This window comes from Gadus chalcogrammus, chromosome 21, assembly GCF_026213295.1.
Source record: "Gadus chalcogrammus isolate NIFS_2021 chromosome 21, NIFS_Gcha_1.0, whole genome shotgun sequence".
NCBI classification, from domain to species: Eukaryota; Metazoa; Chordata; class Actinopteri; order Gadiformes; family Gadidae; genus Gadus; species Gadus chalcogrammus.
Genome location: NC_079432.1, coordinates 16310655 through 16328952, shown reverse-complemented (window position 1 = coordinate 16328952; position 18298 = coordinate 16310655). Strand labels below are relative to the sequence as shown.

Below are 18298 nucleotides of genomic sequence, written 5' to 3'. Positions count from 1 at the left end.
GATACACTGGGTTTATCAACGATGCTGGCTGCCCAATCACGCTCACTTAAATGATGATCTCCCTTCAATGGAAGGGAGGGCTTTCATGAAAAAAGTGCTATTGTATGAGCTGTTAAATATGTGTATTAGGGAATAAATAAGTCATCAATTGTAGTGGTTCAAAACTAAAACCCCCACTGCCTGTAGAGTGCTTTGATTGCAGACTCCAGAGAGAGGATGCCCATCCCTTGTGTCCTCAGTCCAATCCGTGTGGCAAGGGGGAGGGGGGGGTGTGTTCAACTGTGGGGGGCAGGTGGGAGGGGGGACAGAGCGGCTCCAGCAGCTCTGTCATTGGTCCCTGCAAAACCTGCACCAATTTAAAACTAGACAGCTACCCCTGCCTCGGGTGTCACACCAGTCCAGACCCCTGGCAGGGATACGTAGATAAGGAGGCCGGAGGAAGACGTCTGTGCGTCGGTGTGCGTGCGAGCGAGAGACAAGAGAGAGGTGAGAGACAGAGAGAAGACCACAAGACAGCAGCACAGCAGTGAACACTCAGGGGGACGTCGGGATGCCTGCCTACGCCACCACCATGAGGATAAAGTTCCCCGTCCTGGCGCTGGGCCTGGAGGTCGTCACCATCATCCTGTTCGCCTTGTTCGCGGAGTACGACGACGGCAAGGGCCACCACCCTGAGCCCGGCAACTCCACCCCCCACGCCGCGCCGGAGGACCCCATGAGCCTCTACCCCAGTGAGTCTCTCTAACCGTGGGGCGGGAGGGTGATGGGATCATTGCTGGTTATTTTCATGGGTTTCAAAAGGTGCTGTCCAAAAAACCCGCAGCTGGCCTGGGTTTGTCATGGCTCTCACAGTCCCCATGAGAGCCATGGGACAGCGATAGGGTAATCATTAACGGTGTCTGCACTATTTGAGTTTGTTTTCCAATGGACAGTGCAGAACGTGAACGTGGTACACACTGAGAGGTGCCATGTGACGCTCATTTGGCTCGCAGTCTAAAGAAGTCATTTAAAAAAACTGAAATTAATTTGACTTAAAAACAAGATTGTGCGATGTACTTGTGGTTTGAAAACATGGCTGGTAGACCATGACTGGTCTGCAGGGTAAGATAAGGGCTGTCACGTGGGGGTCCGCTTGTTGTCCACTAGTTACTTCTACAGACACACACACACAAACACACACACACACACACACACACACACACACACACACACACACACACACACACACACACACACACACACACACACACACACACACACACACACACACACACACACACACACACACACACGCACACACAGAAAGCGCTCAACAAGCTACAGCACAGAGAGGGCCAGCTGCAGGCCCCCAGTGTAGGAGACACACTTGGTTAAGCAAAACAAAAAACACATGTCAACACTTTAAAATAGTCTTCACACTACAGGGGCGGAGGAAGGGGAAGCCATTATCATACTTACATGTCAAGCAACTTTTGCCAAGATGTGTAAAGATCAGCGCCACTACTCAAAGACCTTGTACCGGGCGTTGACCTGCGCATATGCGAAGACGCGCGGATCTCCAAGAACTTCCGTCGCTGCAGGAGGTGGCGGCATGTTATCGCTAATTGGTCAAACGCGGAACTATTTTTAAAGTTGTTATGTTTATCCGTGAATTATTTCAAAAGTGGAAGAGGCTTCGAATAAATACCTATTCTTTTCAATCAAATGCATTTAGAAATAATTTATATACAACTTCTGAAAAACTTGTTTTTCAGAAGTTGGAGGGGACATGTCCCCTTCGTCCCCCAGGGATCTGCGCCCATGCGTAGACCCGCAGGCCGCCCTGTGTCTCAGAGCCCCGGCGCGACTCTTCGTGAGCTTGGGGCAGGCAGTAGGCTGAATTCATCTTAACCCTCGGTTTGTAATCCCCTGTGAGAACCCCCAAATGGCATTCAACGTTTGATTCAATATCACACCTAAATCCTGTAATGTTTGTGAGAATGTCATATTTTCCATTAAAAGTCATGCAGGCCTATTTCATCGCATCATTCCAGATGCTAGCTAAATGCTTGCTGAAGGATTTAACATTCAGTGTTCAATTTAGCTTCAATAACACAGATAGTGTTTCTTGGGAACGTTTTTGGCAGACCAAAATCTAAAACGGTTTGCCCCCCATTGCACTCTTAACCAATCCTGGAAGGGGGGGGGGGGATCCCCAACGCTGCGTTCTTTCTGAAGATTTCTTCCTTTCTAATTATTAAGATTTTGTTTCTTGCCCTTTAAGGGGCTAGGCTATGCTCCTTTGAGAGTGTTTAAGGGTTATACAAATACGAAGGAATTGAATTGAATCAAGAAGAAGATTAATCAGATGAAGTGTGAATAGCAATGAGCAAAGTGCAGAGGAATAGAAAACAACTCTATTCCAATTGAGATTCAGTATCACTCTACCTCTCTGTTTTTTATATTTATCATCACTGCTCCCTTTCTTAGCCAGATTTATATTTCGGTAAATATACGATAACGATTATGATTGGGATAGACATTAAACTTTGTAACATCTCTACCATACAACCGTCTTTTAAGAAGACCGTCTGGTATAACCTGGGTGCCATGGCAACTGAAACGGGCTGCATTCTAAACCCTCCACTGCTCACTCTCCAAACAGTATCTGGATGTGCGGTTTGAAGCAAGCCCTATTGTAGACATGTAACATAATGCGTACACCTGTCTTCAGTATTTTCTGGTTAAAACAAACATAGAACAAGGAGAATATACACCGTGTTTTTCACAAATCATAGTTAGTTAAAATCATTTCTAAAAGTAAAAGTCGCTTTAACTTATGATGTAGCATCGCATGATGCCTCGGGCCATGCAAATTGAAAAGCTATAATCAACAGCAGCAATTGAGAGTTAGCCAATAGTGTAAGTAAATAGTATGTACTGTAAATGCAAATCTTGATTACAGAAGCTTTTTGCATGGATGAGGCCTTTCCATCTCACAGCTGGCATTGGGGTGTTAAATATTAGATTGCAGATCTACCGTGCAATTTTTTGTGCACATTAGAACAAACATAACATGACTAGAACACACACACACACACACACACACACACACACACACACACACACACACACACACACACACACACACACACACACACACACACACACACACACACACACACACACACACACACAGTTCTAGATTTTTTGTCGGTTTTGCATGTATTTTTCTAGTTAATCGATAGAGACGTGAATCATCTTATTGTTTGTTTTGCTATTCATGCCTTTTATTATATTTAGGACCATGCTTTGTAGGTATGTGTCAGTGTTTCCTTATTGCAAACAAATGATGATGATGGACTGTACTGTTCTAGTAGAAAACCATTGGCACAGTCTCCAAATGATGATGGACTTTACTGTTCTAGTAGAAAACCATTGGCACAGTCTCCAAAAACGTTTCCAAAGTTTCAAACCGCCCCTCTCTTATCTCGACACTGCATGCTTAATGTTACTCCCCCGGTCCCCTCCTTCTCTGTTCCCTGTCACATGGGGGATTTGTTCCAGATGTCCCCCCCACCCCCCACCATACAATGATATACAATACAATAATATTGTATTTTACACAATATTTAATTACATTCTTTCAATAAAATAAATGGGACCACGTTCTTTTCCCTACGAGCCAGGCCTGGTCTTCATGAACTCCAGCAGCTACATGATCCAGCTGCTCTACAGACAACAAAGAGCTGGCCTCAAGCTGCGTGTTACCACAGCAGGGACTCACGCAAATAACACATTCCAGTGACAAGAGTGCCTTGAGATTGAGTTCAACCTCCTCCGATGTAGTGACAACTGGAACTAACAGGGACTAATGGGTTTGCGAGTTCCGTTCGCTTTGGGAGCCTTAAAAGGCGAGGGTTTATTGAGATCATGCAGTGTTAATGTTGACACGAGTTTGTGTGTGTGTGTGACCACAAAGCTGACAAGATCAGCAGGAATCACAGTCTCATTCACAACGTTATACTGAACCCACTATGCCCTGCATGGGACACATCCGTATTTGCAACGCTTTCTACTCCCTGGGGAACTCTCATTGCGTGGCAGTCCAATAATGAAGCATTCCAACAACAAAGTCAAAGAGCCTAGCCTTTGACCCACGATGGGGTCTACTCTGCGGGCCTCCGCGGCATCACATCAAGGTTTTAGTGCATGGAAATCGAGGTGGTGGGTCTGTGATCTCTGTGGTGTTTTTATGTAATGCTTTCATTGCGTGTAGGTGACACAATGATTGCACGAAAGCATTTGAAGGGACGTGATGGTGGAGCCAACGCCTTCTAACCTGGCGCGTGTCTCCAGTGTTCCAGGATGTCCACGTGATGATCTTCATCGGCTTTGGCTTCCTCATGACCTTCCTGAAGAGGTACGGCTTCAGCAGCGTGGGCGGTAACCTGCTGCTGGCCGCCTTTGGCCTGCAGTGGGGCCTGCTGACCCAGGGCTTCTGGCACCTGACGGACGGCAAGATCAAGATCAACATCTTCAAGTAGGTCAATTTCCTCAGGTGGACTGTCGGGGAAAAGTTAATGTTCTTTGGCGCAGGCCAATGAACCACTGATGTTAAAACGAACGACAGACCCCAGCATTAACATGGTCTTATGGCCCTTTGATTAGAAAAAGGGTTAGCCTTGGCCCCCTAAGTTGAAATGGTCTGGAACGGCCACTGCACGCAACACAGCCACTCCTCAGAAGGTGGTCTTTCAAAGATCACATTTGGTCAGCCTGCAAACATGGGGTGTTGGCATGCAGTCAACGTGAAAGCCTATACCTTCAGGATGACGTGTGACTGAGACGTTGGCGACTCACAGGATGCTGACCAAAATAACATGAACCTCATTTACATTTTACAAAGCTCACACGACAAGTCATATACAGGTCAAGACGAGCACAGCTCACAAATACAAAATGCTCCACACCAGGATCCAGAGCGGAACTTGCATAGCACTGATGGGGTAGTGTGGTGTTCTGTGTCCTTCTGTCTCAAGCCGCCATCGAGGGCAATGAGTGGAAAAAATGAGCTTACTAAAACTAGTGGGGAACGTCATGCGCGTTGTCAAGGCTTTTCAAAGAGTTACTTGTTTGAACACCTGCTTGGCCCGGAATTGCCCTAATTAGGGCCTTGCCAGCAAAGGCCTAACTACTGAGGCTGATAATTAATTCCATTTATAGAGCACTTTTTCAACAGAATCAAAGCGATAACTTTGTATGATAGAACTCAGATAAAAAAATGACAATACATTTACCCAGAAGATTGTTATTAATATCGTAGACGTTGATACTTTCCACTGCTGTCCCCTTTTCTTTGGGATTTGCCTCCGGCCTCATCTGTGTTACTCCTAACCCTCAATGACAGGATAATCAACGCAGACTTCAGCACAGCCACAGTCCTGATCTCGTTTGGAGCCGTCCTGGGAAAGACCAGCCTGGTCCAGCTGCTCATCATGACCGTGCTGGAGATCGGGATCTTCGCCATCAATGAACACCTGGTGGCTAACGTATTTAAGGTGAAGGACCCACTAACCCAGCATTCACAGAACCTGACATTGACCCATCGCTGTAGCATTGACGAGGCTTGCTTGCTGCACTCCTCCGACCCCTAGGCGAACGACGTAGGGGCCTCCATGATCATCCACGCCTTCGGAGCCTACTTTGGCCTGGCGGTCGCTCGGGTTCTGTACCGGCCTGGCCTCAAGAACGGACACGAGAACGACGGCTCAGTCTACCACTCTGATCTGTTTGCCATGATCGGTAAGGGACCGCACTGTTCTCAAGGCCACTGTTGTCGAGCTGTTACAACTAAATTCTGTCAAAGTAATATAGAGACTATAGACATATGACGACCATTCTCAATCCAGGAACCGTCTTCCTCTGGATGTTTTGGCCGAGCTTCAACTCCGCCATCGCCGAACCCGGCTACACGCAGCTGATGGCGGTGATCAACACCTACCTGTCCCTGGCGGCCTGCGTGGTCTCTGCTTATGCCATCTCCTGCCTGGTGGAGCACAAGGGCAAGCTGGACATGGTGAGGAGACGCCCAGGGGTCTGGTAATGCTGCCATGGCCAGAGTAAGCAATTACCATGAGGAGCTAGGACACAGCCTCATTCATGAGCAACGGGCCAGCTTCCCTTATCAGAGATGATTACAAATAGGATGCAGACATGGATGTGCGTGCGTGTTTGTGTGTGTGTGTGTGTGTGTGTGTGTGTGTGTGTGTGTGTGTGTGTGTGTGTGTGTGTGTGTGTGTGTGTGTGTGTGTGTGTGTGTGTGTGTGTGTGTGTGTGTGTGCTTCCTTTCACGTCAGACACCCTAGCCCATCACAGTGTCCGACCCACCCAATGCAACACAATGTGAGGAATGTCACGTAGGCACATTGATGTGTTTTTTTCTTCTTCTAATGACTGCACATTACACTTTAGGTCCACATTCAGAACGCGACCCTGGCTGGGGGCGTTGCCGTCGGAACCTGCGCTGACATGAACATCGGACCCTTCGGAGCCATGTTGATTGGATTTGTGGCGGGAATCATCTCCACTCTGGGCTTCAAATACTTGTCTGTGAGTGAACCTCAACGGATAAGTTAAAAAAGATTAATGAATCTATGAATGTTGATTCATAGATTGATACAAAATACAAATAATTGTAATGCTGTTATCCTGGTCGCAGCCCATTCTGGCCGCCAAACTGGGAATCCAGGACACGTGTGGCGTCCACAACCTGCACGGCATGCCTGGGATCCTGGGCGGCCTGGCCGGCATCGTGGCCGTGGCCCTTGGGAAAAAGGAGTAGGTACACACACCTCTGAGGGCTAACCCGCTCACCACGCTTCTCGCATGCTGCTTCTCCATGTGTTTAACAGACTTGCATGGAAAAGCAGTAAGCTTACAGACACATGTGTTCTGATTTGTAATCCTGCACCAGCCGACCTTCCAGATCGTGAATAAAGCACACCCATCCATGAATCAATCTTATGAATGGATTTTTTCTCGATAACTCCTTTTGGACCCCGACATAGTAGCCGTCTCAAAATGATTAACTATAGCTGTAGCTGCAACTCGAGCCACTAGAGGCTGCTAGAGGTAACCTTTTCAGGTTGAAAAGGACGATTAGAATTTCCAAAATCTTTCGTTTGTATTTTGTTTGATTTTGTCTCTTGTTTGTTTTCAGCGGTAAAGCTGCCATGCAAGCAGCTGCTCTGGCCTCATCACTTGGATTTGCTTTGGTCGGGGGCGTCATAACAGGTGTGTACACAAACAACATGATAGAGATATCCTGACAGTGTGTGAATTATTGCATCTAATGTAGTAATATAAATATAAATGTGTGTCAAGGTGTGAAAAGCATTTTCTTTTCCATTCCCAGGGTTCATCATGAAACTACCATTCTGGGCTCAACCTCCTGACCAAAACTGCTTTGATGACTCAATTTACTGGGAGGTAACTAAGAATGAATACACAGACAGAAAACCACTCAAACAAATTGGCCTACATGATTGCTTCTCCTCGGGTGTAAATATACTGAAAGGAAATATGTTACTCCTTTAAAAAGCATGATTCATGCAGTATTAGGCAATATAAATCACAGAAACTGCTTTTTTAAGCCACAATTACCATCCCTCATTATTTTGTCCTATTAAAAATCAATACACCCCAAGAGCTTTGTAAGTAATGAACACATCAGGCGTTCCCATTGTTGGTTCATAAGAGATGACACGGGGGGTCAGGCTGAGTGAAAGCCCAGTTTGATAACCACCACCGTAGCAGGTCAATGTTATTTTCCAAAAACAAGGAAAGAGCCTTTAATATGCTTATACAACATATTATTCTGCGGTGCTACAAGCGTATAAATGTTTTAATCAAACTGATTGAGAACCGTTAAGAAGCCGAGGGGTCCCATCATTGAGAAATAAGTGACAGCCTTGAAGCGTTATTGACCAATCAGGATCAAGCAAGAATACTGGCGTATAAGCAACCCCTAATGAACGCCCCTGTGCACCAGGTACCTGAGGAGGAGGAGGAGCACGAGGAGAGCCTGACAGCGGAGCACTACAAGAACAAGGCTGAGGTGTAGACCTCTGCTCTACCGCCTCCGGTCCGACCCCAAGATGACCGCGGTGGAGAGCAAACGAATGAGCAGATTCACCAGAGCCATTACAAAAGAAATGTCACATGATCAGTAACAGCAGAGTGACATAAACGATTCACCAGAGCCATTACAAAAGAAATGTCAGATGATCAGTAACAGCAGAGTGACATAACCGTTGTGATTTCTTAATTTCACATATATTCAGGTATTTCAAGTGTGAATAAACTCTTTCAGGGTATTTTTTTATCAGGAGGTTTAGTATCAGCGCTCATGTACAAACCACTGTTGGAAACAGACGCCATTCTTTTTGTATGACTTTTTTAAAACTTTTTTTCTATTATCATCCAAAAGTGTAAAAGCATGTTTTATGCCATTAGTATGGTTTTCTTAACTCTTTAATACATTGTTTGCTATGACACAAAACTGACAAATGTGCAAAACCGATGCCATGCCTCCTATTTTTTGTATGTGAAATCGTAAGGCAAGCTTAGGCCTGTGATGGCAGGCTGCTTCACTGGAGCCCTCTCCTGCTGATTGGAGACCAAACTCAACCCAACCCGGTCTGAGCAGGGTAGTGATAGTAACTCAATAACACTTTTCCCAATAAATAAACCTTCATGTGGCTCATTGTCTATCGTTACATCTCTATTAACCTGCCCCATTGCTTAAGCCCTCTTTGACTTCTGTGTTTGTTCAGTGTTCTTTTCTTCCGTACTCCATTACTTTGATATGTTTGTATTTTCCTATGTACAGTGATAGGTTTTACAGTGAAATGGACATGGTAACATATTAAAGAAGAGAGATCATGATGCTGTTGCGCGAGTGTTGAGTTGGGCCGTGTCGGAGTGGAACATCAAAGAGGCAGGGCCGGTTCAAACCCACTATGAATAGAATTGATTAGTTGTTCATTGATCAGACCGTCTATGATGTGCAGCAAAACAGCCATACATTTTGTTTCCTTTTTTTACACAAAGTGTGTGCTTATTTTGTAGAGCCACTAATATTGTCACATTAAATGTGTTTTTATACAATACTAGTGAGCTTGTTTGTTTGAGATAAGAAATATCTATATTATTCTGAAATATATGTATTATGTGCTGATGCATGGAAATTCCCATTCATCTTTTTAAATATTAGACGTACCCCTCAATTTTCAGTCTCTTTTTGTTGTGCAAGAGAGAGGTAGAACCCTAGGCCTACACCGGCCCACAAGAGACACAGGGAATTGAGGTTGTTTTTCTCAAAATGCTGGAATTTTTATTATTTCTCTAAATATTAATCCTTAAAGGCACCCGGTGCAACTTTATGTAAACATTCAATGAAAAATAAACATTCAATTTCTAGTCTTTTTTACACGTAGTAAGTTTCAATAACTCCATACCATTACATATCGACATTCAAGGAGCAAAGATGAGACGTCGTTGTGTGGTGAGAACTGATAGAAAATCATAAACAACAACAATCGCCGGTGGGGAGAAGCCATTTTTCCATTGACTGGAAGCCTGCTTTATTTATTGTAGGTTACAAAAAATAAAGAAAATGGCGGCATTGTTGTTGTTATCGATTTTCTATCAGTTCTCACCACACAACAACGTCTCATCTTTGCTGCTTGAATGTCGGTATGCAATGGTATGGAGTTATTGAAACTTACTACGTGTAAAAAAGACTAGAAATTGAATGTTTATTTTTAAGCCTCGAAAGTTGCACTGGGTGCCTTTAATGCCTAGAATTATTTGAACGGGTCTCATGGACCAGTGGTTCTCAAATGAGGGAACTAGTACCCCTATGGGTACCTTGGAGTACTGCAGGGGGATAGAAAAAAAAATAAGCTTTACTGTTTTATTTTCACCCTGAGCCAGTTTAAATTCTGAAAGCTAGACAATATAAAATCAAGAAAATTGACAAGTGGTTGAAATGTATTTCTGAAAACAAGGACAAAGGACAATCCATGAAAAAGACATCCAGAAAAAACAATATGTCGAGCGAGCGAACGTTTTGCAACTCACCATAGCTGCGAGTGAATGCCACTCAACCCTGTAAACAATCGTCTGTAAATAATATTACAAACGAAGTAATAGTATGAAATAATCCCAAATATCGAATACGCTAACTTGTCCCGTTGGGGGACATTTTATATCCCATAATGCAATATGGTTTGTTTCTCCCAGAAAGGAAGTATATAACCCTAACCTCTAGTTCCCCTAGTGGCTGCAACCCGCAACCTCTCCCATTTGTTTTGGTCTATCAGAGTGGTTCTCAAACGTTTTTTTCTACCACCCCCTTCACCGGCATAATTTTTTTATTTTATATATGCGTTATATTTGGTAATGAACATTAGAATGGTGAAAATAGGCTTGCTTAACATTTAGTGAGAAACATGGGCCGTTTCATACAACTGTTGGCTAATCTCTCCCCTAAAGAAGCACAATGCCATGGGAGGGTCAGAGCATGTAGAGGTGAATCCCATTCCAATATATTCTTCCTGAAACTGAAGACATATTGTTTTTTCTGGATGTCTTTTTCATGGATTGTCCTTTGTCCTTGTTTTCAGAAATACATTTCAACCACTTGTCAATTTTCTTGATTTTATATTGTCTAGCTTTCAGAATTTAAACTGGCTCAGGGTGAAAATAAAACAGTAAAGCTTATTTTTTTTTCTATCCCCCTGCAGTACTCCAAGGTACCCATAGGGGTACTAGTTCCCTCATTTGAGAACCACTGTTCCATGAGACCCGTTCAAATAATTCTAGGCATTAAAGGCACCCAGTGCAACTTTCGAGGCTTAAAAATAAACATTCAATTTCTAGTCTTTTTTACACGTAGTAAGTTTCAATAACTCCATACCATTACATATCGACATTCAAGGAGCAAAGATGAGACGCCGTTGTGTGGTGAGAACTGATAGAAAATCGTAAACAACAACAATCGCCGGTGGGGAGAAGCCATTTTTCCATTGACTGGAAGCCTGCTTTATTTATTGTAGGTTACAAAAAATAAAGAAAATGGCGGCATTGTTGTTGTTATCGATTTTCTATCAGTTCTCACCACACAACAACGTCTCGTCTTTGCTGCTTGAATGTCGGTATGCAATGGTATGGAGTTATTGAAACTTACTACGTGTAAAAAAGACTAGAAATTGAATGTTTATTTTTAAGCCTCGAAAGTTGCACTGGGTGCCTTTAATGCCTAGAATTATTTGAACGGGTCTCATGGACCAGTGGTTCTCAAATGAGGGAACTAGTACCCCTATGGGTACCTTGGAGTACTGCAGGGGGATAGAAAAAAAAATAAGCTTTACTGTTTTATTTTCACCCTGAGCCAGTTTAAATTCTGAAAGCTAGACAATATAAAATCAAGAAAATTGACAAGTGGTTGAAATGTATTTCTGAAAACAAGGACAAAGGACAATCCATGAAAAAGACATCCAGAAAAAACAATATGTCTTCAGTTTCAGGAAGAATATATTGGAATGGGATTCACCTCTACATGCTCTGACCCTCCCATGGCATTGTGCTTCTTTAGGGGAGAGATTAGCCAACAGTTGTATGAAACGGCCCATGTTTCTCACTAAATGTTAAGCAAGCCTATTTTCACCATTTTAATGTTCATTACCAAATATAACGCATATATAAAATAAAAAAATTATGCCGGTGAAGGGGGTGGTAGAAAAAAACGTTTGAGAACCACTCTGATAGACCTAAACAAATGGGAGAGGTTGCGGGTTGCAGCCACTAGGGGAACTAGAGGTTAGGGTTATATGCTTCCTTTCTGGGAGAAACAAACCATATTGCATTATGGGATATAAAATGTCCCCCAACGGGACAAGTTAGCGTATTCGATATTTGGGATTATTTCATACTATTACTTCGTTTGTAATATTATTTACAGACGATTGTTTACAGGGTTGAGTGGCATTCACTCGCAGCTATGGTGAGTTGCAAAACGTTCGCTCGTCCACTTCCATACATTCATTTTAAATGTGGTTTAATCGTGTAGCTTGCTGGCTAGCTGAGGCTCGCACAGGGGCTTAGCTGTTATTCCAGGACATAGGATAGAAAAACACAGAAAATGAACAGTTTAAGAATGATATCTGGCCTCTTGCATGGTTATAAGTACGGCGTTATAACCTCACAATATTACGTATTCGTGGTTTGCATACTGTTAAGATACCTGCCCTCCCCAAGTCAACCAGTAGCCGACTAGCATCACGAATGTTCTTTCCCAGTCAGTCTCGCAGGCTCCCTACAGAGCTACGGTCATAGACATAATATTTCGAGGGACTTGATACATTTTTTCCCGGTGTATTCAGTCAACAAAGATGGAGTCGAAAGTAAGAAGTGAGTCGAGCTCAAGAACGAAAGAAAGAAGGAGATCCAGAAGCACTGGTGAGTGCAGCTGTTCCCCGGAGTCTGTGTGTTCGCACGCGGATAATGGGATGGCTCGATGTGTATCCTGTAAGCCACGTAGCTCTCAGGACTCAGGAGAGATGTCCAAATGGAAACAATAATTGGTTTTAGTACGATAAATCCCAATTACTTGAATTAAAATATTGCCTACATAGCTAACATTGCTGCAAATAAATGTTTATTATGTTTAGGTAATGTTTACTTGCAGCAGAGTGTAATAAGGAAGTGACTGTCTTTAGAAGTCATGTAGAGAGAGCATTGATCTTTCTGGGTGAATATGCTGGTAAGGGGTTTGGTAGTTGATTGCATTTTCAATGTTCTTCACAATGTCGATTATTAATTATTTTTCCAACCCTAGCTAATCTGTAATTGCACGATCTGCCCAATCGGGTCATCAACAAGTAGGTAGAAGAAAAGCTATTTATTTTAGCTGAAGATGTATTTGTTCAGTTGTATTTGTTTCCCTGTTCAGGCACAGAGAAAAGGAAGCGGAAACGAAGCCGCAGCCGGTCCTCCTCTTCATCCTCCAGCTCGTCATCGTCTTCGTCGTCCTCTTCGTCGTCCTCTTCTTCCTCCAGCTCGTCCAGCCGCAGCCGCAGTAGCTCCAGCAGCAGCAGCAGCAGCGGTGAGTGTGCACCCCTAAGAGCTGTCCACACCAGAACACTGTTCAGCGTGCGTTCATGTTTGGTCTGTATATTGGTTTTTAGTATGTGAAAATTTCACTCAAGCTTAAAAAGTTTAATAAAAATGTTTTGAGACATTTGTTATTATTATTTGTTATTTAAACAAACGTAAGGTGATCTTTTCAAAGTATTGACGTTTAAAATTGGTATTTAAAAAGGTGTTTTTCATTAATTTAAATAATTATTGTGTGATAAAAAATTTTGTTCAGATTCCCGAAGTAAATCCAGAAAGCAGTTAAAGAAAACGAAAAAGGACAAAAGAAAAAAGGTAAATTTTCTCCGTTGATACTGATTTCTCAAACAAATTGATGGCCCTGTCGATGTTTAATATATTTTGCTTTGCTTTTTGTGACAGGAGAAAAGGAAGAAGGAGAGAAAACGTAAACGGGAAAAAAAGGAGAAGAAAGAAAAAGAGGACAACTCTGGCCCTGTCAAGATTTCCAGGGTATTCTGCTCCTCATGCACTGATGCTTGTAATGCAGTGGGATTAATAAAGCAAGGATAACTATTTACGTTTTGGCAATAGTTTAGTTGTAGTAGTCCATTCAGTGCACCATGGTAGTATGCCTGATTGTTGTCCATTAAGTACGTCTGTGGAATCCCATTTCTAAAGTACACGCTTGTTTAGTTGTGCTCATGTACTAATTATCAGTCAGCAAACAGCTGTGCATCCAGTCCCCATAAATAAATCCCCTCTTTTTAATTTCAAGTTCTTGAAGGAGCGAAAGAATGGCAAGTACAGCATGATCTCGGGAAAGAAGATCAAGATGAAAGTTAAGAAGTCGAAGAAAGACAAACAGGTACACCAACGACAAGCCCTTGTAGTACTGTAGCCACAGCCTGTTTCAGGCTAAGTGTTTTGGTTTACATTTCCCGAATTCCTTATATACTCTTTGTTTCGTTTGTCCACCAGGAGGCGAAGAATCGGGCGGAGCTCCTTGATTTCCTCAACTCGACACTGTGACCGTGTAAACATTCACCCCCCCCCCCCCTCTACCGAGCTCAGGAGAATGAGCTCGCCCACGACTCTCGGACAATTAGTACAAAGGTGTTGTCACGGCAGCCGACAAAGCTGCGCCCAGGCAGCCCCAGCGCACCATGCCCCCGCCCGTCACTGTGGCTGGAGGTATTTCTCAGTGCAAGCAGAGGACCTGCTACCTAATGCACAGTTTGACTGGAGCCCGCTCTCACTACCGGTGACGTGGTAGGTTATCTATTGGTAATAAACGGGACGTCATTTTACTCCCTGACTAAAAGAGTGCTGTCTGAACGCATGATTACTCCTGTGGTTGCTATTCCCCTACTTTAAATTTGCTTCTGTACGCACATGTTTGGTTTATATGCGGTTTCGGTTTTATTAAGTTAATTGTTCAATTTTTTTAGCTAATTGTCTTAAGCTTCCATCAAAAGGTTGAGAAGTCTGCATCGTTTAGTGATCACACAGCATTATATGTCACGGTTCATACCGTTGTTGAGCGTCAGTTACAGACAGACGTGTTCCCACAGTGGACATGGTATCCTCCGTTCAGGTAGGTTTAGGCTGAGCAATCACAAAGCCTCCAATGTTAAACCAACTGTCATGTTTTATTTTAGATGGGTATATGTCTGTTGGATATTGTGTTGAAAAATGTGGCTTACCAAGTTTAAGAGACGAGACATGGTAATAAACTGCAGAATGACCCCCATAATACTGTGCAGTCGGATGATTTCAGACCCCACTCCTTTCTGTCTTCATTTGCGAACTGAAAAAAGCATGGCAGACAAAGCATGTGTCCTTGTAGCGCTGAATTTCTACGTGGCCTTGTATGATGAATGGTGGTTCGGAAAACCTTTTAGGGGACTTAAGAGGACGTATCCTAGTGTCTTCGCATACAGAAACGGTAGTGGAGATTAGCGTTTTAATGGCTTGCTGTATTTCACTACAAATCAGTTAAAACATCAAAGAGGATTCATTACTTACACATACATTTCAAAATTACACACATTTTTCATTGTATAGTGGCACACAAGTGTTGGGTATAAATTACATTTGTATTATATTATATATTAAGGTTAACTATGTATATCAAAAATAGTATTTCCAATCGTAGTCACCAAGACAACAGGTGAAGACGAGGCTTGCATTAACAGACGAGTTTGAAAACCCTTCAAATCCTCTGGGAACGCACTATAAAAGGTGTGAGTTACAACTGTGCTTTATAAAGACGCATGTTCCAATAGTTTGGACTTCATAGTGGCTCAAAAGGACTGCGGGATATCTGCTCCATTGTCCCGGTATCTTGCAACGATGGGAGCCAAGACAAAGTACGTGAGCCGGTCCCCCTGGCTTAGGGGTGCCCCGTCGTCACGACCCGTGACGGCCTCACATGGACACTACGGGGGGGGGGGGGCTCGGGCGTTCCAGGGTCCACGCGACGCTGTCTCAGTAGTCAGGCAGACTCCATCCCCTCTGGACCCGGCCGTCCCCCGTGTCCGAGCCCTTCTCCACGTCCTCCGACACCGTCTTGAGGTCTCCGCCGGCCTCGGCGTCGGCGGGGCCGGAGGTCAGGCCCACGGTGCTGCCGAAGGGGTTGATCTTGATGCGGGAGCGGAAGTTGACCAGCGACATGCTCATGGAGCGCTTGTTGTTCCACTGGCGGGTGAGGCGCCGCGTCTCCTCCTCCTCCCGGGCGCGGTCCAGCTCCTCCAGCAGCACGCCGCGGAACAGCCCCAGCACCTCCTGCGCGTCAGGCTGGTGGGCCCCCAGCGCCTCGCGGATCCTGCAGACCGAGACAAGGGAGGCCGATTGGACGCTGTTCCGTCTGTTTGTGTCGCAGATGCAACGCATACAAGTCACAAGGAGGACCGACCCCCCCGACCCCGCCTCGAAACGCTTCCCTTATTCTGTGGCAATCCGTTTTAATATGACGAGGACATTCGGGACACGTCAACGCGTGATCAGCAGGAGACGGGGGGGGGGGTAACCACAGCAGCCCATCAGCTTATGCTTGCAATGGAGTGTTTATTTACCTATAGATGGAGTAATCTAATGTAAACCAATGTAGTGTTCTGGGGATTGGTTCTAGTTTTAAAGGTGCTACATGCACATTATAAAATGATCAACAATAATTGTCAGTTTTTGAAGGAATCACTGCTCCTTTAAAGTATCCTGACGTCCCCAGACCAATTCGTAAAGGTGTCTTAGTCTGGAACCTCTTGAGTTTCAATGGAGTGTTATCAAGACATGCAACATGCCTCTGGGACTAATTGGTTAGACAAATATAACAAATCTGAGCACTGAAACACGTGGCAGCCATCTTGGTTGATTATGCATATGATCGTATCAACCTGCCCCATATAAATGGGCCTGGTATCCTGGAAATCTCTCTGAACCCTTAGATAGTGAATCACGGAATAGAGCGAGCCTGGAAGTGTTGGGAATATGTATCGTGTGAAAAATTATAATCCATCTGAACCACCACCTCACTCGTAAGGCCACTTCATAAGATGTAGGCCTGCACACCTGGCTGCTGTGTCGCCGAGTCACACCATCTAATGGTGTGATTATTTTTATTAAAACACCACTCTTTCCACCAAAGGTGTGAAAGTATAACACTGAAATGTCGACTAAGCAGCATGGGCTTCGCTGGAGAATATTGTAACGGATGAGCCCAGGGAGTCTGCCGCAAAGGGAGTGTACGGGGATAGCAACATGTTGATGGGTGGAACAGGTTGTTAACCTGATGTTTTTATGTTATTGCTGTCAAAACTCGTCTTCCCATGCGAAAATCAATGTTTGTGTTTATTTAATTGTATTAAGGTTTGGGTTAAGGGTCAGGAGTGGTCAGTTTGCTGGCGCATAATACAGGGTTAGGGGTTAGTAGCCTACTGTGTGTGGCGGCTTCAGGTCTTCTAAAACCACCTGAATATGTGAAGTCAATTTTATTTGTGTTTCCCTTAATCACAGTTTCAGCCCCAAAGGGCTTCACAGCCTACGTGATACGGCACCAACCTACCCCAACGGGCAAGGAAAAACTAAATATCAAGGAAGAGACGTAAAGTAAGACAGGAAGAGCCAGGGGTGTTAGGGAGTGCCATAATGGGCCGACATAGTGGTACAATAACCTAAACTGGGAAATTAAGAAGTGTAGCGCGAGGCATGTCCATGCATAATTATGGCCCTGTGAAGCCTAGTGGGGCTTAATTGTGCTCAAGGACAACAGAATTAATGCTGCAAATTAACTGGGTTTGAGTGGACATATATAGTACAGGCTATGTCCTACTCTATGAACAGTACGTACTTGAGTATGACCAGTCCGCAGTCGCCGGGCGGCACCTTGCAGCAGAGGTCCTCCAGCCCCAGCCTCTCCCCGGTGCTCACGCTGTACGAGTTGCGGCGCGTGGACGCCAGCCAGCTGTAGTCCACGCCCGTCTTCAGCCGCCGGTACTCGCTGTCGCGCTCGCGCTGCAGCCGCTCGGCCTCCTTCATCTGCCAGGTGAACTCCAGCATCAGCGTGTCCACCACCACGTCCGAGGGCTCCCGCCGCGGCCTCCGGTGGTACGGGTCGCTCCAGCTGAACCAGGAGGCCATGACCACGCTCTGCTGGGGGACAACACCAACCCACGAGGGAAGCATGAGCGAAAAACAAAAAGTAGATTTATTTTTTTGCTATCAAGAGCATTCTTGTTTTATTTATCTGTCTACATTGTTGTGGACGGTTATATTTTCTGTATTAGGTGGCCAACAAAGTGAGAAGGCAACCTGTTGTAAATGTTATTGTTTTTATTATCCCGCTCCTAAACCGCTCACACGTTTTTGAATCAAACGTTCTAGTTGTAGAGGCTGACTCAAGATTACCGGAGAAGAAAAGATACACCGACTGGCCCAAAGGTGAGGCTATCCAATAGTCCAGATATGCAAACTTTGAACAAGCATATCTTTTGACCCCTTTGGTTTACAGGCATGAAGCGTTGTCCACACATGCATATCATCATGATGAACAAATCTGCCCAAGAATCTAGGACTTTCGCCTGGATAGATTCCGCCATTTAGAATTTTGTTACACTAAATTCCTTAAGTATCCTAGGTTTTTTGACTTGGACAGAACCCT

The 18298-nt window shown here is 44.4% G+C and overlaps 3 protein-coding genes across 3 annotated transcripts; 2 read left to right on the top strand and 1 right to left on the bottom strand.

Moving 5' to 3' along the window:
* Positions 1-317: 317 nt before the first annotated feature.
* rhag (Rh associated glycoprotein) lies at positions 318-9464 on the top strand. Its single transcript, XM_056581190.1, has 10 exons — positions 318-731; positions 4339-4522; positions 5390-5540; positions 5637-5784; positions 5892-6058; positions 6454-6591; positions 6701-6819; positions 7202-7275; positions 7397-7470; positions 8033-9464. Exons 1-10 carry the CDS (start codon positions 551-553, stop codon positions 8102-8104), a joined length of 1308 nt encoding a protein of 435 aa, XP_056437165.1. The 5' UTR covers positions 318-550; the 3' UTR covers positions 8105-9464.
* Positions 9465-11902: 2438 nt separating this feature from the next.
* si:ch211-22i13.2 (uncharacterized protein LOC553945 homolog) lies at positions 11903-15453 on the top strand. The gene is made up of 7 exons (XM_056581899.1): positions 11903-12049; positions 12429-12504; positions 12998-13150; positions 13418-13476; positions 13564-13653; positions 13919-14008; positions 14122-15453. The coding sequence occupies exons 1-7, from the start codon at positions 12047-12049 to the stop codon at positions 14170-14172; spliced, it is 522 nt and encodes a 173-aa protein (XP_056437874.1). The 5' UTR covers positions 11903-12046; the 3' UTR covers positions 14173-15453.
* rd3 (retinal degeneration 3, GUCY2D regulator) lies at positions 14791-17778 on the bottom strand. The gene is made up of 2 exons (XM_056581898.1): positions 17489-17778; positions 14791-15967 (listed from the first exon to the last, which is right to left on the bottom strand). The coding sequence occupies exons 1-2, from the start codon at positions 17776-17778 to the stop codon at positions 15631-15633; spliced, it is 627 nt and encodes a 208-aa protein (XP_056437873.1). The 3' UTR covers positions 14791-15630.
* Between the last annotated feature and the right edge of the window lie 520 nt (positions 17779-18298).

Excerpts from the sequence above, each read along its gene's own strand:
- si:ch211-22i13.2 (XM_056581899.1), top strand. Across the intron at positions 13,654-13,918 it reads GCCCTGTCAAGATTTCCAGG|TTCTTGAAGGAGCGAAAGAA; the intron begins GTATTCTGCTCC and ends TTTAATTTCAAG. Across the intron at positions 14,009-14,121 it reads AGTCGAAGAAAGACAAACAG|GAGGCGAAGAATCGGGCGGA; the intron begins GTACACCAACGA and ends TTTGTCCACCAG.
- rd3 (XM_056581898.1), bottom strand. The coding sequence starts at position 17,778 with ATGGCCTCCTGGTTCAGCTGGAGCGACCCGTACCACCGGAGGCCGCGG. Across the intron at positions 15,968-17,488 it reads TGCGGACTGGTCATACTCAA|GATCCGCGAGGCGCTGGGGG; the intron begins GTACGTACTGTT and ends CTCGGTCTGCAG.
- rhag (XM_056581190.1), top strand. The coding sequence starts at position 551 with ATGCCTGCCTACGCCACCACCATGAGGATAAAGTTCCCCGTCCTGGCG. Across the intron at positions 4,523-5,389 it reads ATCAAGATCAACATCTTCAA|GATAATCAACGCAGACTTCA; the intron begins GTAGGTCAATTT and ends CCTCAATGACAG. Across the intron at positions 7,276-7,396 it reads GGTCGGGGGCGTCATAACAG|GGTTCATCATGAAACTACCA; the intron begins GTGTGTACACAA and ends TTCCATTCCCAG.